The sequence below is a fragment of the Toxorhynchites rutilus genome, chromosome 1, assembly GCF_029784135.1.
Source record: "Toxorhynchites rutilus septentrionalis strain SRP chromosome 1, ASM2978413v1, whole genome shotgun sequence".
Lineage (NCBI taxonomy): Eukaryota > Metazoa > Arthropoda > Insecta > Diptera > Culicidae > Toxorhynchites > Toxorhynchites rutilus.
In genome coordinates this window covers 195,360,678-195,387,806 of record NC_073744.1, presented here as the reverse complement: position 1 = coordinate 195,387,806, position 27,129 = coordinate 195,360,678, and the positions used below count along the sequence as shown (strand labels likewise).

Sequence of the window (27,129 nt, the reverse complement as noted above, 5' to 3'; positions counted from 1 at the left end):
GTTTGGTTGTATTGAGATACTTTATTGAATCCTTCAAGATTATACGCGTATGTGAGTGGGTTACATTGTTTTTCAATAAGCAATAAATAAATGATGAATGATTGATATTTTTACACAGATTCAGTCACGTTTGACGTTGCCTTCGGAAGCTTGATATAAACCCTGGTGGTAAGAGCTTGCATCAGCGGACCTTTGGTTGGGGTGCCGCTCTTTTCAACCACCGTATTAACGTATGTGTACTGCAGTGAGAATCCTATGAAGATGTCATCATCCGGTTGGCAACCATCTCGTGGTTGAACCGCCAATTTGATAGCTATTTGGTTTGCTTTACGCCAAACGATGAATCTACAAAAAAAACAAACTATTTGTATATTGATAACTAGCTGCCGATCCAATCGCAAAACTCTTCATTAATTGATTACTCTTTGTTTTTGCTATAAAGTTCCTAGTACTTCTATCAGAACTCGCCAACTGTCTATTTATCTATATACAAGGAAGCTATTGTATTATAGAGACTTTAAACTTTTGCAGTTCATTCGTCTCTAGCCTTGAGAAAGGCCCTTTGAAAACTCTACTCTACTCCAGCGCTACCGCCTCCGCCCTCTTGCCTTGAGAAAGGCACTCGATCCCTCGCCGTCCAGCCCGTCCAGCAACGATGTTGTCCAGTCGGTGTCCACACAAAGAATGATCTATATACAGTCTATCGCAAAATTGAGTGTACAAAAATGCTATTTGACGATACTTTCCATTTATTTGGTATGAAATATTTTGAATACATTGATTCTTTTGATGCATATTTATTACTCACACATTTAACTAGCTGTACGTGCAATAAAATTCCCAAAAAAGTTTTTTGCTAATTGTTTATACCTAAAAAAAACAATTTCTGTTCTAGGCATCGCAAAATTGAGTGTACACCTTAAATTTCTCCGAACAAATTAGTCTTGTAGGTAAGTTTCTTTTCGAATAAGCATACTTTTTTCATCAGTGATTGGTGTCAACACTTAGCCATTGCTTGGGCAGTGTTGGTTTTTGTTTTTTATTGGTGTTTGCATTTTTTTTTATCAAAATCGCAAGTTAGAGGAAAGAAATAGATATTGTTACACGTACAATGATAATAAATATTAACCATCGACCGGAAGGTGAAGAACGGCAAAAATGGATGCTCCGTCAGTGAAAAAGATCACAAGCGCGTAGTTAAGCAGTTTAGACGTGATCCGAGAAGTTCGGTCCGGGATGTCGCCAATAAGCTGAATTTGTCAAGTTCATTCGTCCAGCGGACCAAGTAGCGGGAGAGCCTGCGTACATACAAGGTTCAGAAGGCTTCTAACCGCGACGAAAGGCAAAACATGGTGGGGAAGACGCGAGCCCGGAAGCTGTACACCGAAATGCTGACGAAGCCGCATTGCCTGGTAATGGACGACGAAACCTACGTCAAAGCGGACTTTCGTCAGCTGCCGGGCCTGTTGTTCTTCTCCGCAGAGGGCAAATTCAGCGTTCCGGAGGAGATTCGCAAGCAGAAACTATCCAAGGTTGCCAAAAAGTACATGGTGTGGCAAGCGATCTGCTCTTGCGGAAAGCGGAGCGCCCCCTTCGTGATGACCGGCACGGTAAACGGGCAGGTTTACCTTAAGAAGTGCCTACAGAAGCGCTTACTACCACTATTGAAGCAGCACGAGGGCCCGACCATCTTCTGGCCGGATCTCGCTTCGTGCCACTATTCAAAGGACGAGTTGGAGTGGTACGAAGCCAACGGGGTCACCTTCGTGCCAAAGGAAATGAACCCGCCCAACACGCCGGAGCTTCGCCCAATAGAGAAATATTGGGCGATTATGAAGCAGGCCCTCCGGAAGAACCCAAAAGTTGTCAAATCGGAGGCGGACTTCAAGAGAAAATGGATTTCTGTTCAAAAAAAACTACAACCTGACGTTGTACAGAACCTTATGGACGGGGTAAAGAGGAAGGTGCGAGCATACGGGGTTGGGCTCGAAGTATCAATAAAAAGAAAATGCCAAAAGTTGTTTAATAGTTTTTATTTTACTGTCTAAAATTTTCAAAAGGATCGGTCTACTGGGCGAATTTCTACAGCGTTTTTTCCGTGACGCAATTTGATGTGACACACCCCTTAAGCTTTTCCAGAATGTAAACCCTGAAGTAAAAGTTTTCAAAACAGTGCTGGATTATTTCATGAAACCAGAATATTTCACAAATTTAAAAAATTATAACGAAATTAGGATTGAAGATAGATTAGGATTGATTAGGGAGGATGATGTGTATGTAGGAGTAATAGTTATTGATGAAGGAATACGTTTCAAAGTGTAAAATTATCCAAGAGAAATATTTTGTTTTCAAAGTCAATATAGTAACGAACCAAATAACATAAAAAATTGAAAACAATCTTCAATTCTTCCTCTGCTGATATGCTTTTCTTTTTTGGCGAGTAAATAGTCAGTCCGAATCATGGACTATGAATACAGATAAATTTTAAATATAGATTTTTCTGTAATTGACTGTTTGAATTTCTGAGAGTGCTGCAGGTTTATGGAAAAAATATTAACGATCAAAGGATCCGGTCACAGGCTGGTTTTTCCATTCTGGGAGAGTTTATACCATTATACCATGCTTATCAATTCTTCCACATTCCTCAAGATCGGCTGAACGATTTTTCTCTCAATTCAATCTTAATGAAACGAAGGGTAAAAATATAGACTAGGAACGAAAAAAATGAAAGGAATGTTGGCCACTAAAAATTATGTCGAGCCAAGCAAAAAAGATACATGTTCCGTTATATTTCGCAGCATATAACATCTTAACATATCAAATCGGTATATGAAACCCGGTCTCTATCCGAAGAAAATCATGCTGACTGGTGAGATTGGGCAGGAATTCTGGATTATGAGCCTCTACCAAGCAACCATTTGATACGAGTCCCGAGCGGGCAGTCTTCGGGTGTAGACGTATTTTAGTTCGCTCCGCGTTTGTTTTTTTCGTCGTGCAAAATTATGTCAACGCGTGTTTCGGTTTTATCCGCCGTGCGGGAAAATCACAATATGTCGGTTGAGTTTCTGTGTTAGTTACGTTAAAAATCGATGTTCAATTGTAGTCGGATGATTTTTTGACGTAGGACTACGTCTTTCATTTCTATACCGGGGTGTAAAATCAAAGTTTCGAAAACGAAAGCGTTACGCCGGAGACCGAGATTTTGAGCGTTAATAGCTCCTAAACAACTGTACGAAATGGTATGATAAACACTTCATTCGAAAGATAAAATGTCTACGCGTTCTATACTTGTTACTTTCTGATCCAAAAACTTGTTTCAATAGTCTTAAAATTGCTTTCAAAACAGGCTATTGAAATCACCAATCGGTATATAAGCGAGCGCCGCTCGGAAATCCACTCAGTTCTAATTGAACAGCGATTGGAGCATGTTGTCGCTGTTGTGGTGAAGCTCTTCATTTATCATGAAAGCGCGGATGAACGGTGTCACCAAGAGCCTGTTTGTGCACCTTAGGCCAGAAGGGAATCCATCAGGAGGAGAGTGATGCTACAAACGGTTCCCCGGGAAGATCTCGAAGCAACCGCTACACACACACACACATACACGCACGGAATTCTTTCCGTTTGGATGCCATTCAGCATCGAGAATGATCCGGAAAATAATCTGCCAGTTCCTCTGGGAATTTAAAAATACATTCATGTGAAAGAGTTTATTTGTCGCGTTTACACAATCACGTCACTTACCTACATCACTCAACTAGCCGACACAATAAAGAAAAATACTGAACTTTCTTGCTCGATCACTTTCTGGTCTGATTCAAGCATTGTGCTTCATTGGATAGCTTCAGTATCTTCAACATGGAAAGTGTATGTGTCCAATCGGATCGCCGAAATTCATCGGCTCACTCATGGAAGCGAATGGCGATATGTGCCTTCAGAGCAAAATCCGGCTGATCATATATCTCGCGGCATTTCTCCTGCACAAATAATAGACGATCAACTCTGGTGGCATGGGCCACCATTCCTGATGGAAGAGAAAGTTCATTGGCCTACTAATATAATCGAATTATCGCCACTACACCATTGTATTCGAAATCAAGAAACTCGGGGAACCGTATCGTTGGTCACAACCTCGCCTCCCCTAATACTTTCGCTGATCAACAAATATTCGGTTTTGTCTACTCTCGAACGAACGCTCTCATGGATTCGAAGGTTTGTTTACAATTGCCGCACAAGTTCAGAAAACAGATTAGTTGGTCCGCTCAAACCGAAAGAATTAGACGATTCACTAAAACTGCTGGTGAAACAAGTTCAACAAGATTCCTTTTCGTCAGAAATTGCTTTTCTGCACCGATATCCTGGACCTGTGCAAAGGAATTTTTTGTTTAAATCGTCTTTGAAAAAACTCAACCCTTACTTAGATGTAGAAGGGCTATTGAGAGTACATGGGCGCTTGGAAGCGTTGGACGCTCCATTCGACACTCGACACCCCATCATACTTCCAGCGAAACATCATTTGACTCACCTGATTGCCAAGAGAACTCACATTGACACACTACACTGTGGACCACAAATGCTTCTCAATACTCTACGCCAGCGGTTTTGGCCCATTCGAGGCAGAGATTTAGTGAGAAAAGTGGTGGACAAATGCCTGATCTGCTTCTCCTGCAAACCGAAGAGCATCCAACAACTCATGGGATCATTACCGGCAGCGAGAGTGACTCCGTCGCGCGCGTTTCCGAAGTCTGGCGTGGACTATTGCGGTCCGTTTTACGTTCGCCCGCCGAGTCGTCGGGGCAATTCTCTGAAAATTTTCGTTGCAATATTCGTTTGTATGGCCTCCAAGGCTGTCCATATCGAAATGGTATATAGCCTGACGTCGGGTTCGTTCTTAAGTGCTTTGAAACGCTTCGTGGCACGTCGCGGTCGCGTAACTGACGTGTACTGCGACAATGCACGCACTTTTGTTGGTGCGAATCGTCAGCTGCAAGAGCACAAACAGCTATTCGATGAGCTGCACCGTTCTGAAGATCTCACAAACAAGTGCACCAAAGTGGGAATTAACTTCCACTTTAATCCAGCTCGGTCTCCGCACTTTGGAGGGTTGTGGGAGGCCGCCGTTAAGACCTTCAAGCACCATCTGTATCGCATCATGAAGGATACTCTCCTCACTATCGAGGAATTCAACACCTTGATTACCCAGATTAAAGGAATCATGAATTCAAGGCCTCTCACACCCCTGTCATCCGATCCTGCTGACGTTGTTGCTCTCACTCCGGGGCACTTGTTAGTTGGAGAGCCGTTATTCCAGATTCCTGAGCCTGATCTCTGCGAAACTCCTATTAATCGCCTCACTTCTTTCCAGAAAATGCAACAGAAGATTCAACATTTTTGGAAGGTTTGGTCTAGTGCGTATGTTGGTCAACTTCAAGATCGACAGAAATGGCCGATGGCTCATCCAGACATCAAAATTGGAACATTGGTACTGCTGAAGAACGAATCAACTCCTCCAATGAAGTGGAATCTGGGCCGAATCGAAAGCGCCTTCCCTGGCAGGGATGGTCGCACAAGGGTCATCCAGGTTCGAACCGCAAATGGAAGTTACCGACGGGCAATAACGGAAGTCTGTCCTCTACCGATCGACGATGTCATCGAGGCTAACAGATCAACCAGTGCAACTTCGTCAATCCTAATTGACCAAAACCAGACATAGTTAGATAGGATTCATGTTTGAAAGTTCCTTTCAACGGAGGCCGGTATGTTGCGGCAGCCCATTAGAAACTAAATTATTCGATATATTGCCTATTCCTATTCCCAATTTAAAATCACATTGTGGTACTAGATTACACTGCGAGGGAAATATTTCAAAAGTGAAATATTACAACAGAAGCTACTCTCACTACACATTTACTCTCCCGATATAAATCGCCGAATAATCAAGAAAATTTATAAACCTCAAGGGAGATAATTTATTGTATCCGGTACCAATTCAGCATCCAGTTTAATAAAGATCATCTTCAGAACACGACGTGTTTGAGTAGAGTCAACCTTTTTTTTTATACGTTGGCATCCATCCAGAAAGATCTACTTTGGATTAAATCCATCTAGTTGAATTACAACCAACCATCTAGGACACGTTCCAGTTTTCTGTCCACTCCAAGGATAGTTTCCGCGGCTAAGATCCGGAACATAAATCTCCTGATTTTTACCTCTCCCTACTAACAACTATCCTTTCCATGATAAACGCTAGGGAACCACGCTATAGAGGCGGCCCTTCTGGCCTTCGGGCGGCGAATATCATACTAACATTCCTTCCCTTCCCCTGGTGACTGTAAGGACGTGGCCGGCGTCGTTATGACCATTCAAAGCTCGAATCACCGAGAATTGCACAACGAGAATGATTTGCTAGTCCCAAGCGTCATTCTGTGTGTTCTTTGTGCAATTTGGTTGGTTCAGGTCAATCACGGAGAGCAACTACTAATTGTACAGTCTACCCAAGCTCAAGCTCATGTGAAAGAGTTTATTTGAATGTTTTCTATCCATGTAACACTGTGATCAAATATGTTTCAATCAAGTACTATTAACAGATGGTTATCGAGTTAGCATTAACCACTGGTGGGCTTCCAGTATCGAGGAAAATGTGGAAATATCTAATCGTTACTGAAAATAATCTGCCAGTTCCTCTGGGAATTTAAAATTACATTCATGTGAAAGAGTTTATTTTAATGTTTTCTATCCATAAAATATCCATATAATACATTTGGGTTTGTGATTTGTCAATCAAGTACAGTTAGCAGGTTAGCTTCTGAAGATTATTCTTCAGAACAAGGTTTTTCGTATCCTATATTGGATGCATAAAACCTTGTGCCTCCAACGTAACGCTCTCGTTTTCGAAGTCTCCCAAATATTCATTTATTCATTCATTCAGAATGGATTTAGATTCAACTTCAAACAAATGATCTCTAAATCAACGATAGTCCTACGTCACCCTTGCGGTTATACCATAGATATAACCCACTTCCTGTTTTTTTTTAGAAAATTCAAGATATGATGGTGTTAATTTTATGTTACTTGAATTCATCGAATAGGCTCAGAATTGTTGCGTTTTTTTCCTCATGTTTAGTTCAGGTTGTGTGTGTGCATATATCGCAGTGAATGTATCACCGAGGCAGAATGTGCAGGCGTTATACGATGGTCACATCGAGAGCTAAGTTCTTGATTTCTTTTCAATCCTCTTTAACATTTTTATATAACACCCGGGCTTGCCCCGTTCCTGTGACGTTCTTCTCTTAGATGCGTGTGTATGTGTGAAGAAACTGTTCATTTTGGAGAGAGCTGTGAGATACTTCGAGTGTTATTTGGAAATAACGAGAGCGGAGCGGTAGTACTGCCGTACAGGGAATTGCTTGCAAGGCTGAGCCGATCGGGCGGCGGCGTCGTCAGTTAAGTTTATTAATTTTCCCCTCATTCTCACATACCGTCGATGGGGATGGGATTTGGCCGGAACGAATGAGGTTGCTGTTGGTATTGTCTTGGCGGGTATTGCGGGTATTTTTGAGAGCTGTGAGCCGTTTGGTGGGAGACATGTTTTCACTGCTTTCGATGCATAGAGCTTAGCTGTGGTGCGGGTGCTTGTTGTTTGGTGATTCATCAGGGTTTGATGTGTAAATACATCAAACTTTGGTGAGTTATTCAACGGTAACTATTTGTACTGCAGTTGAGTGCTGTGCGTTGGGAGTGTTGAGGATATGTCTCCTACTAGGCGGTTCGCAGCTTTCGGAAGTATTCGCGGTATTTGTAGGGATATTGTTAGTAGTGGCTTTCTCCGTTTTGGCCTGGTCTCGCCCCCATCGACGGTACATCAAACGGATGGTAGCATTATTTTTAGGAATGCAAAATAGGTCTGTGTGTTTTGTTTATAGTTTGTTTCTCCTCCATAGATGTTTATGTGTACGTGGGTTTGATATTCTGTGGTATTCATGGATGGCAGGCGATTTTTTACTTCTACTTGTTTTCCACACAGTTTTAGGTGGTCTATAATTTTTTCACATATTTCGGAATGCCTTCACAACATAACTATAACAGTACGCCCGACTATTACCGGAATTCTCTCGGTTACCTTCTCAGGTTTCCCAAAGTTAACTTTCCACTATCGCGATTGGACTTCGATAAAAATGCGTGCGGTGAATAGTAGAATATATAGCCGGTCCACTTAATACCACAGGTTTTCTTTCTCAAGATATTTAAAGATAATATCTCCCGCGTGTTATGTTTTATAGGATTTTTTGATTTTCGTTTCGTCAAGCGGTCAATAATTTAGGTATACATAATCACATCACTTACCACAGTGAATCCTGATTCATACCTCTTCCCACTAACAATTATCCCTCCCATGAGATTCGCTAGGGAACCACGCTATAGAGGCGACCCTTCTGGCCTTCGGGCGGCGAATATCATACTAACATTCCTTCCCTTCCCCTGGTGACTGTAAGGACTTGGCCGGCGTCGTTATTGACCATTTAGAGCTCGAATAACCGAAAATTGCACAACGAGAATGATTTGCTAGTCCCAAGCGTCATTCTGTGTGTTCTTTGTGCTATTTGGTAGGTTCAGGTCAATCACGGAGAGCAACTACGAATTGTACAGTCTGCCCAAGCTCAAGCTCAAGCTCACGTACAATGATAATAAATATGAATTGTCGTGGAAATACATTGCAGGAAATAGCAGATATAGTCGTAAGAACTCACTTTCCAGCAAATAAAGTGGAAATACGAAGGAACCGTGGAAAATATCCCGAGTAGAAGACGCAAACGTATCCTGTCTTCTGATTATGAACGAGTATTTATGCGAACATTGCGAAAGAACCCTATAACAAACATACCTAAATTGACAACCGAAGTGGCCGGCATCATTGGAAGACCTGTCAGCGTAGATACTGTCCGGAGAGCAGCATACAGGAACAATCTGAGAGGTCGTATTGGCCATGAAAATTATTTCATCTCAAAGATGAATATGAAAAAAACGACTATAGTTTGCTAATGCATGTGTAAACAGACCTAAGAAGTTCTGGAACAAGGTCTTTTATACGGATGAGCCGAAAACCAATCTCTTTGAATCGGATGGAAGACAGATGGTGTGGAGGAAACCAGTATCGGTGCTCCAGGTTCAGCATTTGATTCCCACAGTAAAACACGACTGCGAGAGTCAAACGATGGCGGATTCTGGATCTGGAACCATGGAGTTTATCGATTCGGCGATGGACAAAATGGCTTAATTGATCTTCCTGAAATGTAACCTGCAGTCTCCCGTTCTGAAATTGGGTCTCCCTCGTGATTACTACTATCAACAGAATAATGACTCGAAGCAAACTGACCTCATCGTGCGGGAATACCTGCTCTATAATGTCCCAATCAACTCAAAACACCTCCACAAACACCGGACTTCAACACTATTGAGTATCTATGGTGGGAAATCAAGAACCACCTGAAGAATAAAAATCCAGGGGACAATGCGGAACTCAAAACGACGATTACGGAGATCTGGGAGGCACTTCCGTCTACAGTGTACAGGAATCTCGCCACGGCGCTTGCAGAAAGTGCTGGACGCCAAAGGGGGACCATACCAGATACTAGGGGATTGATTTTTGTTATCTGATAATATTTATGAATTGATTTGAAATTTCTTTTCAAGAAAAACATAAACTGAGCACTCAATTTTGTCACGTCTTAATTGGAGATTTTTTGTTTGTATATGAAGTATGAAATAGAAATATGACAATTTTAATTTTTTTCTTATCACTACATGAGAGTAAAATGGATCAATTTTACGATGAATATGAGTCGCATTTAATTATTTACTTTTTAACCCCGAAAAACTCAAAAATAACAAAGCCGCATGAGGTGTATACTTAATTTTGCGATAGACTGTGAAGAAGAATGGAAGGCCAAATGTGTTGGTAAGCGGAAAACTCAAGGAAGGGATGGTCCGGTTTGAGCCCTCTGTATTTTTTCCCCCGCATAACATTGATGAGAACAAAAACTTAAAATTTTTGAAAAGCTTTTGAGGGAAAGTTAAAAAAACAGAATCTAGTTGTACAACAGTGATTTTCAAACGGTTGGGAAATCTCCCATAGTGGGGAATTTGGTCATCAAAAGGGGGGAATGGTGCAAGAGAATATTGCATATTTACTTCGTTTTGAAGATGACAATGATTAGCAAAAAAGCCACAAAACCTTCTTGGATATGCGAAAATTTGCGATCCTCGGCAAACATACCCAAATCTGAAATGTAATGTTCAATTGAACAGCTGTTTGAAAGACTTTCTTCGATAAATGATGATGAAACAGACGACGAAACAATGCAGAAGACCATTCAAAAGGAAATTGTACAACATTTGTCAAGATTTTTTACAACATGGTAAACTTGAAACATATTTTCCTTATATCAAAGAACAAGATTTGGACAAGGTTTGAAATCCTTTCCGACTGGTAGTGACGAAAGTTTCGAACCAATCTCAGAACAAACTCATCGATCTACAAATGATCGATTTGTATCCTGATATGCTGAATCAGCGTTACGAGCGTTGTTATCTTTTGCGTAGTATTTATGTGAATCTGGATTTCCTACAATGCTGCTGATGGAAACACCATAACAGAATGGATATCGAAGATGACATGATGGGCCTGATTCTCGAATACACTTCACGGTGGAAACGGAATGAAACGTATCCGCGATGTCAACGGTACGGTGTCGACATCTGGATACGAGATCAGTTTCCCATTAAACTAATCATTATAATATCAAATCATCTTCAGATAAAATTTTTGTATGAGATCATTCTATCGCATGAAGGAAACAAAGTTTTCCACTCACATTGAATACCAGTTTGATACGAAGAAGCTAATTTTCATTAATGATTTTTTGACGTAGGACTACGCCTTTCATTTCTATACCGGGATGTAAAATCAAAGTTTCGAAAACGAAAGCGTTACGCCGGAGACCGAGATTTTGAGTGTTAATAGCTCCTAAACAACTGAACGAAATGGTATGATAAACACTTCATTCGAAAGATAAAATGTCTACGCGTTCTATACTTGTTACTTTCTGATCCAAAAACATGTTTCAATAGTCTTAAATTTGCTTTCAAAATAGGCTATTGAAATCACCAATCGGTATATAAGCGAGCGCCGCTCGGAAATCCACTCAGTTCTAATTGAACAGCGATTGGAGCATGTTGTCGCTGTTGTGGTGAAGCTCTTCATTTATCATGAAAGCGCGGATGAACGGTGTCACCAAGAGCCTGTTTGTGCACCTTAGGCCAGAAGGGAATCCATCAGGAGGAGAGTGATGCTACAAACGGTTCCCCGGGAAGATCTCGAAGCAGTCGCTACATACACACACATACACGCACGGAATTCTTTCCGTTTGGATCGAGAAAGATCCGGAAAATAATCTGCCAGTTCCTCTAGGAATTTAAAAATACATTCATGTGAAAGAGTTTATTTGAATGTTTTCTATCCATGTACCACTGTGACCAAATATGTTTCAATCAAGTGCTATTAACAGATGGTTATCGAGTTAGCATTAACCACTGGTGGGCTTCCAGTATCGAGGAAAATGTGGAAATATCTAATCGTTACTGAAAATAATCTGCCAGTTCCTCTGGGAATTTAAAATTACATTCATATGAAAGAGTTTATTTTAATGTTTTCTATCCATGTAACACTGTGACCAAATACATTAGGTTTTGTGATTTTTGAATCAATCGCAATCAACAGGATAGCTTCTGAAGATTATTCTTCCCCATCAGTAGGATATTTCCGTATCCAATATTGGATGCATAAAACCTTGTGCCTCCAACGTAACGCTCTCGTTTTCGAAGTTCTCCAAATATTCATTCATTCAGAATGAATTCAGATTCAACTTCATACAAATGATCTCTAAATCAACGATAGTCCTACGTCACCCTTGCGGTTATACCATAGATATAACCCACTTCCTGTTTTATTTGAAAAGTGCACATTCAGCCTGAAAACTCATTATTATCTTCGACACTTCACTAACTCGTAAAACGTAGTTCAATGGCGTGCCGTTTATTTCGTTTCCACCGTGAAGTGTATTCGAGAATCAGGCCCGATGTGTGCTTTTCGAAAACGCTCTCAAGAATTACGATTTTGACGGAAGTCGTTTAGGCGCAGTTCAGGTACCTTTTGACGTAGGACTACGTCTAACCGGAAGATATAGGGGGTGAAATGGAAATCTAGGCACTGGACAAGTAGGAAAAATTGCAAGATTTGGAACGCTTATAACTCGAGCATTTCTCAATAGATCGCAAAGGTTTTTGCATCAATTGATAGGAAATATATCTACGCATCTATCATAACGAATAACATTTCATTTTTCTTGAGATAAATAATTGAATAATTGTGAAATATCAAGCAATGTCAAAATGCACTATGTGCCCATTTTTGATTGGTCCATTTTGTGCTCCTCAAATCGTACCGACCAAAACGGGCAACCAGAGCAGCAGCGAAATAGAATGAAGCACGATTGGAAAGGAAAAAGAAAAAAATGAACGAAACATTGGTCGCAGTCTCACACATGCGTAATTCTCGAGCCAGCCAGTCAGCTTAAAAATCCCCGCTCCGCTGCCGTAACGATCATTCTCATCCAAACCGTACACCACATTGTTTCGCATCACATCACATCAACAAACCAACACAAGCAGCCATGTCAGGACATAGCAAAGGAGGAAAAGTGAAGGGAAAGGCAAAATCCCGCTCGAACCGTGTTTAGTTTCGGCCGCCGAAGTGATCGAGTTAGCTGGTAAAGCTGCTCGCGACGATTAAAAAACTGCATTCGGATCAGAACACATTCGGAGGACATCAAGACAACTAGCATTTGCAGCGAGTGGCAAGTGGCAAACGCAATCGCAAAACGGCAGCTGGTAGCAGAAGAAAAAATGTTTTTTTTTATCAATCTGCTTTGGTGGCAAATCCAGAACAAGGCGGCATCGAGGGCGTTCGAAATGGTTTTTTCAAAACCACGAGTACAAAGTTTTCTAAATTGGAACCATTCCATAAAACAAGGCGCTTTTCAGGACCATTAAACCTTCCAAAAAAGAGTTTAGGAAATACTGTTCAATGCTTTCTAAAACAATATCCAAAATAATAATAAAACACAAATTGATTTTTTCATAATTTGTTTGCCAGGAGATCATTTGTTTGAGTATGTGAATTTGGCAGTTGTTCTGAGCTTATTGATTTTCACCAATTCTTAAATTGCTTCTAGATTGAAAGTACAGTAATTTACACTTATCTCGACATTTAGCTAATTGGACGGACCTGTAATGCGACATATTTAGTTGGACATTTTTGTAAACATAGAGATCGGGGTCCAAATTATGACCCCACATTGAATGCCGACACTGTACCACTGTCTTCGCAAATATTCAATTACAGGTTAAAATTACCTCCAATCCGATACTGAGTGGTGGTAATGCGACGTGCCATTGAATGTAATTTATTGTAAAATATGTCACAAGCTGGATGGGAAGAAATTTTCCAACTGTGAAAGCTGAGGCGAGTGGCAAATGCAATCGCTAAACAGAAAGGTTTAGCCGAACAAGATGGGGATATCGAGTGACAACAAAACAATAAACTCTTTAGATTGAAGATAATTTTGTGATCCTGAAAAGGACCCTTTTTAGCCTGCATGTGAATCCAACGAGCGAACAAATCGTAATGAATGTATTTTTTTGCCATCGCTCCCTTTTAACGCTCATTCGTTCGTCTCGTTGGACTCGCCCCTCAGGCTGAGTCTGCCGATTTGTCTCTATCCTGTGAGTGTGTACCGCTAGAGTATAAAACACGCGGACCCCAAAAAAATATCATATTTTCTTTCAAACCGTAAACCCGTGTGGTTGTACGGCATCGGCATCGTGGACGTAACAAAGGAGGACAAGTTAAGGGAAAGGCAAAGTCTCACTCGAACCGTGCAAGTCTCCAGTTTCCTGTTGGTCGCATTCACTGATTGCTCCGCAAGGGTAACTAGGCCGAACGGATTGGTGCCGGAGCACCAGTATACCTAACAGCGATTATAGAGTTTCGGCCGTCGGAGTGCTCGAGTTGGCTTGCAAAGCTGCTCACGACAATCAGAAAACCCGCATCAAGAACAGAGCAGCTTCGGTTCGGCGCTCATCAAGGCAACAATTAGTTTCAGTGAGTGGCAAAGTGTTTCTCCGGCACGTCGCATTAAATGTAATTTACTGAACAACATGTCACAAGCTGGATAGGAAGAAATTTTCCAACTGTGAAAGCTGTGGCGAGTGGGAATATCGAGTGATAACAAAAACACAACACCAAAGGTTCTGTTCAGAACCATCAACATATTCATAAAGAGTAAACAGTGAACTAATCCATTTTCAGGTAGATAGGTAGGTATTCAAGTAGGAGAAGAAAATAAAACAATATATTTAAAATATATATTTAACAAAAGCTGTCCCCTTTGTATAGTCCTACGTCACTCCGGTTATGTCCCTGACATTACCCACCCGTCTTTTTTGTAATCAGATACAAGTAAAAAATCAAATTTGTTGCGAATATAACTTGAGAACTGTCTGTATACTATTATTTTATTGAGAGTACAGATTTTCTTACAAAATACTGATAGGAGGAAGCACTGGGATCAATTTTCGTAAAGGGGGAATGAAACAAAAAAGGTTGAAAACAATTGTTCTACAATGACATCGTTGTTGGATTTCGGATTTGCGGAATTAAGCTTCGTGTTCCGTTGGTGTGAAGTGAAAATGGCAATCAATTCTCAGCTGAGTGTACTTTGAATATAAAAATCATGGATGAAAGTCTTTTCTGTATCGAACATGTGTTCCATTTAACGGAGAAACATGTTATTTGCAATTAAATTAAACATCTTGAGCCAAAATTGTGTTTGAAAATAAATTTATATTATCACGAGTTTTGATAGAATAGAAAATTTAAAGAAAAATGAAATTGTCGAGGGCCAATTAGAAGATTAATCAATGGAGAGTCCTGCGATTGAACCCACGAACGTTCGCTTAATGAGAAAATGTGAATGTTCGAAAGAATTCATATAAAACAAATATTTTGGGCGAGACGAAGTTCGCCGGATCAGCGTGTCACGGTGTTTGTGTATGCATGAGAATATAACCGGTACACTGGCAATATGAGGGATTTGACTTTTTAGTCATACCCCTGGTCGAGACGAGCTAAATATCTTATTTCAGTACACGAGTTCCATTGAAATGTTTTATTTGGTATATTGAAAAGGCTTCTGTCACTTTTTCTCGGTATTATCGGTGATGTCAGATCTTTTATTTTGAGAAAAACAAACATTTCTAAAATTGATCAATCGAGACTCTTTTCTCAGTACCAAAATCAAAAATTTAAAAAAAAATTATAGGAGGTTATGTTCAAGACACGACCGCATTGTTGACGTAGAACTACGCTGTGGTTTAATTTAGGTCGCTTGCTTATGACTGCGGATATTATTTTATAATGCAACGAAAATTTTGAAATAACTATTGTACCAGTTTTGTCGCCTTAAAATGTTTTTCGTATTGTAGAATCATTTGGCGATAATTGTTTGATGATTCATTCCTGTGCTCGCAGATAAGCGCAGCAGTCATCCTTAGTGGAGAAAGTTTTGCTACTGGGAAACGAAACCAAATCACATACAAAATTCCAGAGCGATATTAACTTTCTTGGTGACTAAATAAATGAAATAAACTCTATCTGTTAATTTCAACAACCACGAAAAGAGTAGCACTGCTTCATTATGATCAAAATTACCGCAAATGAAATCCTAGTTGAAAGCAGTTTTGCGACTGGCACGCGAGCCTAAATAAATTAATAGCGTCAGTTTAACGCATTGATGATAGAAAATAAACAATGTTAACTGCTTGGAAAAAGGCTGAATATTTGCCTCAGCAGAGATATTAGTAATGAATCTAGCGTAAATATTTCTATCCCGCTATCTTCCCTCCTTGTTTATATTTATCATTACGACTGCATAATTTGCAACACCAAACAATCTTCAATCATAGCATAAAAAATTAGGCGATTGTTGCATTGTTACAGGGCCAATGCACACGAGAGCAGATACAAAAATGGGGTTTCAGCGTAGCGAAGATGCACTATTTTTACGTAAGGGTTATGAAGCACGCACGTACGCATACAAATATCCATATACGATGGCTTGAAGCAACTAAATATAATATACACACATCTCCGCTTTGCGGTCTTCTCAACAGAAGCCCTTTCCGTTAATATTGCCAGTTCAGATTAGCTTAGCTGTCATTCTTTGTGGAGAAAGTTTTCCTACCGTCATGCGAACCAAATCACTGACAAAATTCCAGAACATTTATTTTCTTGGTGAGCTGACGATAGCTTAGCTTGATGATTACCCACACAATTGTGTAGCTCAGAACTTTAATGCAATGGCGTCAGTTTGATGCAATGTTTGCAATGCCAGAGACATCAGCGAGTGAGTAATTTGGTCGCGTTTACAGCTCAATCCGAAACGAAGACATGTGATGACGCAAAACAAGAAGAACAAGCGATATTCATTGCTTTGAATACAGAACGGTACTGAAAGTTTGCGTTCCTTCCTTGCCTTCAAAAAGACCCTTGGAAAACTTTACTTTATCCACAATATTACTCCTCCCCAATTGCCTTGAGAAAGCCATTCGATCACTCGCCGTCCAGCTCGCCCAGCAACGATTTTGTTCAGTCGATTTCCTCACGAAGAATGAAAGTTTGCCTCAGCGAGATTCTCTGTTTATATTCTAGGCAAATATTCACCTTCGTTCTTCTTCTTTTCCTTCGTTCACGGAGACTTTACATCCTACGATTCCCCCTTCGTTGCTCGTCGATAAGTTGCTTGTTATTGACAGCTCTGTTCGGGAAAGCACACAAATGGACAGAACAAATGTATGATTTTTTTTTATTTTTTTATTTTTGAGACTTTCAGCCTCCTGGGCTGGTTCGTCTCAGACAAATGTATGAAGAAATGGGAATGCTTCCGATTTTCATTAATTTAAACCATATACAGACTATGGGATTATAATGTATAGCATATCAAACAAATCTTAGGGAATTTCCGATTCGTTTGGTATGTAAATCGCCAAAATCCGTACGCGGCAAAAATAGTTATTAACGTTAACTTTATTTCATCAGGGGGTCTTCGTAGCCACTTGGTTACGCGTTCGCTTACTAAGCGATCGATCGTGAGTTCAAACTCAGGGCCCTCAATTGACCATCTTTGTGTTGTTATAGAATAACTACGTAATTTACAATTTATAGAAACATAAACATATGTACATGTACACGATAAAAAACCCCGGCTCTGTTACAGATAAAATGCTAATGAGCCTGATAAATAAATAAATGGGATAAAAAAAACTTTATTTCATAAAAACGTGACCTGTTTTCTGATTTGGAACTCTTAATGACAGACGTAGTTCTACGTCAAAAATCCTATGCACGATGACAGGAAATTTAGTGGATAATCTGGAAAAAACTATTTCATCAAAATCGGATGGACCGTTCCGGAGGTAATGCTTCCAACAGTTTTCAAACATGATTCCGAATAAAACGCGTTTTCAATTGCGGATCCGCGCTCCTAACGCAAATACTTAGGTCCACTAATTGGCTTGTAACTTTGGAATGGAGTATCAGAGTATCAGTAGACCAAGGCGCCTAGAAGTATATCCTAAGGTGGGCCAACTTGCTAAAACGACTCTTCAGCCATCTTGGAAGTCTATTGTGTTTTGTTTGTAAACAATACACAATACGCTAGTGGCGAAGCTCGCTCGTGATCAGTCTGTCTCTTTCACGCTACAAGCAAATAATTCCCCTTCTGCTTTCTTCCGTACTGTTTTCATATACCGCTCCCCTAACCAACTTAGTGACGAAACGGCCTCACCTAGTACCATAGACCCGTCTTGCAGTAGACATCCCAGAGAACATTTTAGGCCAGAAATGTCCAGAGTTACTTTTTTCCTATACATCCATTGACACTCTAATGTACACCTTAGTGCGGAACATATATTCGCAGGCCTTGAAAAAAAAATAGATGTGAATATTAACGGAGGAAAATCGATGAACATCAAAATAAGAACTATCGAAAATATTAAACACATTATTAAATTCTAAAAATGGTATACCGCATCCTATTGTTTTCCGAGGATCGAAAAACAATGGAACAGTCGAAGAACAGTCAGACAAAACTATTGCAGATAAATTCAACAGTTATTTCATCAACAGTGTTCTGCCGGTCAACCAAAGTATTGATTTGGACAATGAACTTCACGAAATAATACAGCCGATTACTATCAATTACAGACTAGATCGTTTTCCACCTATCACTTTTGCTGAGTTGAAAGATATCTGTTTTTCATTGCAAGAATCGACTGGTACCGATAATGTCAACGCAAAAGTGATTCAAGGTTACTTTCATGCTATTGGACACGATCTACTGGGCCTGATAAGTGAATCTTTACAAACTAGGCACGTGCCAAAGGTTTGGAAGGAACCCCTTGTGATTCCAATCCACAAAGCTAAAGGGACTGATAAAGCCGAAGAGTTCCATCCTATTAACATGTCGCACATATTAGAAAAAATGTTAGAATTTGTTGTGAAAGATCAGCTGATATATTTTATAGATAGTAACAAGTTGTTAACACCAGAACAGTCAGTATATTGAGAGGAACACTCTTGTGAAACCGAGCTGAATCTGGGGTTAACAAAATGGAAAGAGACACTCGAGGCGAAGGAAACTAACTATATTTGCGGTATTTCTGGATCTTAAACGCGCTTTTGAAACAATTTCTAGGTCCTTGTTGTTACAAACTTTGAGGCGCAATGGAATTGTGAGAATGTCGTACAAATGGTTCGAAAGCTATTTGTGCGACAGAACTCAAAAGACTTGTTTCAACGATTCTATTGCCAATACCACCGGCAATTCACTCGAGGTGCCGCAAGGAAGTGTTTCTCCGTCATGTTCTAAGTAGACTGTTTTAGATATTGGGTTTAATACCCAATCAGTCAAGGATCTTCCCGGTTGGAAATTTTCTCAACGTGCCTTGAAAAAATGTTGGCTCCGAAGTTGAGAACATGATTATGTTAATGTCGATACGAATGGGACCACTGTTATTCTTTGACATGTTTTGCCTATTTATAATGTTCGAATAACAGAAATCCATACCTGTCTATTAGATAAATCGACCTGTTCAAACTTTTGTAGGGGTATGAGGTGGGTCATCATCATCATTATCTTTACAATGAAAAGTACCAACAAGCCAATTGCATGAAACGATACTTCACTGATGGGTCTCGCCCCAATGGATCCACTAGCTTCGGTGTTTTCAATGAAAAATCTTGCGTCTTCCGTAAACTGCAGGAACCTTGTTCCGTTTATGTTGTTGAGCTGGTAACAATCGACTTCGCATTGGGTATGACCTCCAACAAGTCTGCAGACCATTACTTCATTTTCTGGGACGCTCGAGGCTCTTCTGTCGATGAAAACTCGTAGGCACCCTTACAAAAGTGAGGCAGAGGATGAGTGCGTTGATCGAAAGATCTTATAAGATAACATTTGCATGAGTCCCCTCTCAATGCTTAATCCTGGCACTGAAAAGGCAGACACTCTCACAAAGAAAGGCGAATTATTAGATAGACAGATTTCATACGATGATTTTGAGTTGGCAAACCGATTAGGACACTGGAAGTGTTGTACGGTGATTAAATTCAATTATACCAAATGTTTCTTCGAAAGCGTGGTTCAAATGTCTGGATGTAAGCCGTGACTTCATTCGTGTAATGAGTAGACTTATGTCCAACTACTATTCGCTAGATGTGCATCTCCACAGATTAAATGACATCGATCACGCAGCTTAGCAATGTACGGATAACCCTCGAACCTAGTATAAGAATTTAATGCCTTTGTTTAATGCTGCACACCAGATGCTATCCCTGATTCTAAGGCACAATGCTACAGTGCGTCTGGCAACTCTCCTTTGGGACAGCGATATCTCATCTCCATATCCCAAACCTGACCAATCCCACAAAAATTGTTGCCCCCTTAACCTCGAATACACCGCGAGTAATCGGTCGAATCCTTCTAATTTTAGATTTAAGATGAAATACAACATTGAAATAACGACTCCGCAAAGCTTCTGCGAGTGAGCCTTACAGATAAACAATCAAGAAAAACATAAATAGTTACACATCATGAAATGTCTTACTTGGGATCCTCCAACTTCGATTGAACAACTTCGTCAAATTCGGCCGAATCATCTCGATGATTGATAACAAACGACGAATCGGGCAGTCTAAAACTTCCGTTGACCTTCGGCTCGACAATCCGTGGATCTTCCAATAATGTGGCCTGTTTTGCTAAGCTCGAGCTCAATCCACTAATCATTAGCGAAGAAGAGGCGCTACTTTCAGCAGCAGCCTTCAACTCCTCAATCATTAACTTTTCGTCTTCTTCAGTCGGTAGCTCCATGATAGTGATAGTCATATCATTGATCGTTGGATTAATCAGTTTCAGCACCAGCGTTGACTCAGTCCCCGCTTTGAGTGGGTCACATTTGACGAAGCGCACTTCCGGAACGTGATAAGTAGCGAACATGGCAATCCGATACTTGATCGAGCTCGGATTGTATTCTGATTTGATTACATTATGATCACACTGACGGCAACGGAGCGATCGCTTGATTGATAACAATTTGTGTTGTGGATATAGTTTGTTGACAGTGGATGGCTGCTTAGCCGGTTGCGACAATCGTTGCTGAACTGTAGTAATACTTTTCAGATTGATTTCTTTAGTTAAGATCTCCAGAGGAAGCTCAGCTACGTTCTCACTGGCAACCGACCTATTTATCGCTGACGGTGTCGCTTTTATTTGGGTTTTGCTGTCCGTCCAACCCATTTGTCGTCGAATCATCGATACCGTTAGCCCGGTGCGATCGGTTAAACTCGGAAACTTGCTCTGCTTGGGTGTCTTGCGTCGCCAGAGTTCCTGCTTTTCCTGCTTCTCATGCAACACCACCGATTGGTAGTGCTCGAGAAGCATTGCAAATCGAGTGGCGTTGGAGTACTCAGGTTCCGGCCACTGTCCCGTAGCAACAGTTTGGTCTGGAATTCCAACATCCCGGGAGCTCCAACGACAATTCAAGCAAGCTAAGTAATACATTTTTCTGGTGACTTGCTTCGCCGGAGCTGGTTCCGGGGTGCTTTCCTTCTTCTGATTATCAGTCGAGCTACCAGGGGCAGTCACTGCTGGCACAGGAGCGTTCGAGGCACGTACCGACAGTGTGTGCTGACAACTTGGGCAGTTGAAGCAAGTATTGCATCTATTCTTCCGTATTTTGGCTTCAGACGAAGGAATGTTCTCCAAACAATTGGAGCAAAAATGTGAATCGACCTGCAAATAAAAGGAAAATCGTCGATGATGTCATCAAAAGTGCGATAGAAACAAACTCACCTCATGGCAAACACAAAATCCACAACGGAGTTTCATACAGTATCGACAAAAATACAATTTCGTCAACGGATTAAGTAAGCCGCAAACGCAGGCATACTCCACGACATTTGGAAACATGAAAAAAGCCATATTTTCAACGATTCTCAAAGCGAACTAGACCTTCCCGTGTCGCACCAGGATTTTTGTTTTTATTTTCACTCAGTGACAGATGAATAGTTCATTCGTATTTGCTTTTCGTATCACACTGTGACAAATGAAGCTAAATTGGTTAAAATGCGATATTGAATTTGGAATGAACTTTTAGTAACTAAGCGATTTGGAAAAAGTGTGATTTAAAGTCACAGTTCCTGAATTAGCATTTAGGCTAATTAGAGAGGCCTATTCTAGAGCTTGCCACTTAGAATGCATTCAAGGCGTGTTATTTGGCATAGAAATCTTAACTAAGTACTAATAAAAATGACGCAAGTAATACTACGTTGAGACGGCGAAGTTCCTCTAGGAACGTTAGTGCCATTGAAGAAGAAGAAGAAAGAAGAAGAAAGAGAGGCCTTGGAATTTGCTTGCTAAAGTGTTCAGACACTGCCCTTGAGATTGATTTTCAATCGAGGTAATGAAAAGGCACTGGGACTAGGATTGGGCGATCTTGGATCGATTTTCAGAAGATCGATCTTTTCTACTTCTATTTCCGATTTTTTGGATCGATTCATTGTATCCGAAAAAATCGTAAAGATCGATCTGTCTCCTTCGATCTTATAGTTTTTATTATTGTACATCGATTTAAATATCACCATCTGACAAATTTTAGATAGCTTCCGAGGATGTCAAACTAGTGATAGTGAATAGCGGTCTTGGATATTTAGAAGATCGATCTTTTCCTCTATGATCAGCTGTCCCCGTTAGGTCAAACCACTCTCCTCGACATTTTTAATAATCTCTGGTTGAAGCACGACTTCCCAGCGGAATGGAGACATAGTATTGTGATCCCCATCCCCAAAGAACAGCTGCTCCGTGAAAGGATACCGGCCAATATCCTTGACCTCCTGTACGTCCAAGACCCTAGAGAGGATGGCGAACCGACGGCTCGTCACCTACCTGACCGAAAACAATAAGTTGGACTGCCGACAGTTTGCCTTTCGACCGGGGATGGGCACAAACACGTATTTCGCATCCCTTGGAGAGGTACTAGCTGAGGCCAGAAAAAATCGACAGCATCTGGAGATGGTAGCCCTGGATCTAGAGAAGGCGTACAACCGAACCTGGATTCCATTAGTTCTTAAAGCACTGGCTGACTGGGGGGTAGACGGCAACCTGCTGCACTTTGTTCAAAACATCGCGACAAACCGGACCTTTGAGGTAAAAGTCGGGAACACCAGCTCCAGGCGCCTTCATGAAGAAACTGGTGTACCTCAAGGTTTCGTCTTGGCCGTCACCCTCTTCCTGATAGCGATGAACAGCCTGTTCCGGGTTATACCGAAGGGAGTATGCGTATTCACGTATGCGGACGACATCCTTTTGGTAGTGGTGGGGAACACGCACAGGGCACCACGCATCAAGATCCAGGCAGCTACCAATGCTATCGGTAAATGGGCTGTCGAACGAGGTTTTCGACTTTCGGCGCAAAAGAGTGGTCACATGGTGGTATGCAGTCACAAACACCAAGGTTGCAATTCGGGAGTCAAAATCTACAACGACCGCATTCGCCGCCGTAGAACGTTGAGAATCCTGGGAGTGGTGGTCGATTGCAACCTGAACTTCCAGCACCATTTCGACGAGGTGAAGAAAAGCTGTGCCACCCGGTTAAACCTCTTAAAAACCATCTCCAAACCTCACCGAAGTAACAACCGAACGATCCGTTTACGGGTGGCCAAAGCCATCATCAATAGCCGCCTCACCTACGGTTTCGAAGTGACATGCCTGGCCAGAGATAAACTCCTAAAAACTCTATCACCGATTTACAACAAAGCACTACGGATTATCTCTGGTCTGCTACCATCAACACCAGCAGCCTCGGTATGCGCCGAAATAGGAGAACCTCCGTTTGACATTTTTGTGGACGCGGCGATAGTTTTCAGAACTGCGAGCTTTCTCACTAAAACCAGCGGAGGTAAGGAGACACACCTGACTGTTTTAACGAACGAAATCTTGCAGCAGGCGACACACTCAAACCTCCCATCGATAGCTAAACAGCTTTGGTTTGGGACTAACGACTGGAGGTTGCCGGTGGTCCAAGTGGATGATACAATCAGGAACAACTTTCGCGCTGGGGCGAGCTCTGTGGGTCTGAAGCAAACCTTTGTCGAACTTGTCTCAAGAAAATATCACAATTATGAATTTCGCTACACGGATGGTTCCAAAGGGATGCAAGGAGTTGGTTTTGGGGTAAGCGGTCATAATAACTCTCTTATTTCCAGCAAGAAGCTCGTCGACATTTGCCAGGTTTTCTCGGCCGAAGCTGCCGGAATATTTGAAGCTGCCACTATACCGTCAAGCAAATCGATCCTGATAGTTACCGACTCGGCTAGCGTCATCGATGCCGTTGGCGCGGCTATAACTAGGCACCCATGGATACAAGCTATCAGGAGGTATCTGCTGCCGGATACAGTCCTCATGTGGGTCCCCGGACATAGTGGCATAGCCGGCAATGAAGCGGCCGACCGTTTTGCTGGAATCGGTCACCTTGGAAAACTTTTGACGCGCAAAGTACCGCTAGACGACATCAGACTATGGATCGCCAACACGTTCAAAACTTTTTGGGCGGAAAAATGGTCCATTGAAGTGACGCTGTTCCTCCGGAGAATCAAAGGATCCATCACCAGATTCGAAGACGTCAAAACGATGAGAGAGCAACGAATCTTATCCAGGTTAAGAACCGGCCACTGCAACATGTCACACAACTTCAACAGAGGACCCTTTCATCCCCTTTGTGACTTGTGCGAGGTTCGCAATTCAGTCGAACACATCCTCTGTATTTGCCCAAAGTATGAGAACCTCCGGAACTCACACGGGATCAGCGGGAGCATTCGAGATGTGCTTGGCGACGACCCTTCACAAAACACTGCACTGCTTTGTTTTTTGAAAGATGCCGATCCGTACTTTAAAATTTGAACAAAAAACTTGTGATTAAATCGAAGATCCTTGTTCCTTCCCCTTCGCGATAAGGGGAACAAGAACAGTCGGCATCTTCGAGTGGCGCGGATTCCCCATCTGTGGTCTGGGGCCATGGCAAGCGGACATCCTCGTCAAACCAGAGGAAAAAAATACTCAAATGCGTAGAAATTCTCGTGACGAAATCTGTTTTTGTTTTATTGTTTTATTGTTAATTGCTTGTCCGTATGTGCATGTAAATTGGATAGTAAGCGCACTTTGCGGCATGGTTTCGGCCGTTTTTACTGAGACGAACCAGCCCAGGAGGCTGAAAGTCTCAAAAATAAAGATTTAAAAAAAAATCTTTTCCTCTCCGATATCCGGTTTTTTGGATCGATTCTTTCTAATCCTCCGATCTTTTTGATCTTAGAAAAAAATGTGTAAATTTATTTTCAGAGAATATTGATTGTTATCCCACCAAAAACCACTTGACATTACGTCGATTAATCGATCTAAACCTAGAGGAAAAAAACTTACGACTGCAGCAGTTTTGTCCTGAAAATCAATCTTTATCTTTGACGTTTCCCTCAACTGGTAAACGAAGCTCAATGCCGTCAACGCAAATTGAGCTTCGTTTACGAGTTTGGGAGATCGTAAAAGATAATAATTGATTTTCAAGCGAAATAAACACTTTTTTTTATTCCAGATGGTTTTCTAGCAAATGAGAAATATTAGTCTAACTAATTATTTCTCTCAGTGTGACGATTAATCGATTAATCGATTATTTGGGGCGATTTTTTGTATCGAATAACAACCCACATTCCGTTTTGCCTGCCAAGATCGGGTCGATGAAATGTCAACAATCGACCTCAAATGCTGCCACCTTGCAATCGAGTTATCGACCTTTCATATGCATTCATCGAACAACTTGACACCACTTTTCCGCCAACATGTGCAAGGCGTCGACCTGCTTACAGCGCTGCTTTCAGCACTGCTTGCTGCTTGTTTGTATTGGTTTGTTATTGAAAATGAAAAGGAAATACATTGATCGATTTTAATTATTTTATTGAAAAAAAATAATAAAAATCCATGTATAATAAAAATAAGGTATATAATGGAATCAGTGCATCCGGGTTGTCTGGATTGACGATTCAAATCCGACTGAGTACATTGATGAATACCTCCTTGCCCTTGATGACACAGATATGTGGCTGAGGAGGATTCTTCAATGTGCGTGAAGCACGGGATCTCCAATGGGGAAAATTGCTCGGAATACTATCGATGGCCAGGTCCTGCTGCTGTTACTGTTGATGCTGTTCCCCGGAATAGCACCCTGGACTTAAAGGATACTGCTGCGGGAAAGCTGATGCTGTTGGCTGGCGTGACAGAAGTGGAAATAAGCAATGTGGTGATGAGGGAAATCATCTTTCTCACTCGCCGATTGATTGAGTCGGATGTATTCATAGCTGAAACAAAATAAAATGATTAGTAAGTGAAAAGCAGAAATGAATTCCCTACTCACCAGTTGTATGATCCGGATAAAAATGCGAACATTAAAATATCATGCGATTACGTTCGCTTACCTCGCCTATTTTCATTCTACTATACAACGGAATCAGTGCATTCGGGTTCCTCCGGGTGGTAATTCAGCTGAGCAAGTTGATAAATACCTCCTCGTCGTTGAGTTTTCGTGTCTGAAGAGGATTTTTGAATGTGCGCGAAGCACGGAACCTCTAATGGGGAAAGTTCTTCGCAATACCATACCATGGTCAAATTCTGCTGCTGCTGCTGTTAATGCTGTCCCCCGGCATTGCCAACAGGGGTTGGAGGTTACTGCTGCAGGAAAACGGATGTTGTTGGCTGCTGTGATAGAAGTGGAAATCCGCACTGTGGTGATGGGAGAAATCATCTTTCTCACTTACCGATTGATGGAAGCAAACGAGTCGAATGTATTCATAGCTGATAAGACAAGATAAAATAATTAATAATTAAAAAGCCGAAATATATTTCATACTCACCAGTTGTATGATCCATTTGTTTTTGTTTGAGATGACAGTTTAGCGGAGAGGAAAAAAGAACCACCAGTGATGCCATTTAGTTATATAGGTAACAGCGTTACGGTCGTTGTTAGGTCGATGTTTTTTTCGTCGATTGGATTGTGGGAATCTGCTGAAAAGTATTCGATCGGCTGATGAATGATTAATTTCAAAAATCGGGGATCACTAGTGACGAGATGAGATGGTGACATCAGGTCCAGCTGATGCGTTCTTTTCTAGAACTGGAACCAATATTTGGACCAAATGCCAGACGTATGTTTTCATAAGAATTGCATGGTAGAATAACTGACGTAACGTGACGTGACGGAACGTGAACGCGACGTGCATGTTGCATGTGAATCGCAAATCAGTGAATCGAACCCTACGCCGTTTAGAAATTTGATCCATCGGAATCGATCTTTTTCTAAAGATCGCCCAATCCTAACTGGGACCACGTTGAACTGTATATCCGACTCAGGTGGTCGACG

General features: G+C 41.3%; 2 protein-coding genes and 1 long non-coding RNA gene across 3 annotated transcripts; 1 reads left to right on the top strand and 2 right to left on the bottom strand.

Annotated features, from left to right (window-relative positions):
* Position 1: 1 nt before the first annotated feature.
* Positions 2-21,713, bottom strand: LOC129773130 (dynactin subunit 4). The gene is made up of 3 exons (XM_055776701.1): positions 21,522-21,713; positions 20,278-21,461; positions 2-345 (listed from the first exon to the last, which is right to left on the bottom strand). Exons 1-3 carry the CDS (start codon positions 21,648-21,650, stop codon positions 111-113), a joined length of 1,548 nt encoding a protein of 515 aa, XP_055632676.1. The 5' UTR covers positions 21,651-21,713; the 3' UTR covers positions 2-110.
* Positions 21,714-22,586: 873 nt separating this feature from the next.
* Positions 22,587-24,626, top strand: LOC129761681 (uncharacterized). The gene has a single exon (XM_055759413.1). It carries the CDS (start codon positions 22,587-22,589, stop codon positions 24,624-24,626), a length of 2,040 nt encoding a protein of 679 aa, XP_055615388.1.
* A 1,072-nt stretch (positions 24,627-25,698) lies between these two features.
* Positions 25,699-26,763, bottom strand: LOC129773252 (uncharacterized). Its single transcript, XR_008742671.1, has 3 exons — positions 26,624-26,763; positions 26,128-26,564; positions 25,699-26,071 (listed from the first exon to the last, which is right to left on the bottom strand). It is a non-coding gene; the product is annotated as an uncharacterized LOC129773252 (long non-coding RNA).
* Between the last annotated feature and the right edge of the window lie 366 nt (positions 26,764-27,129).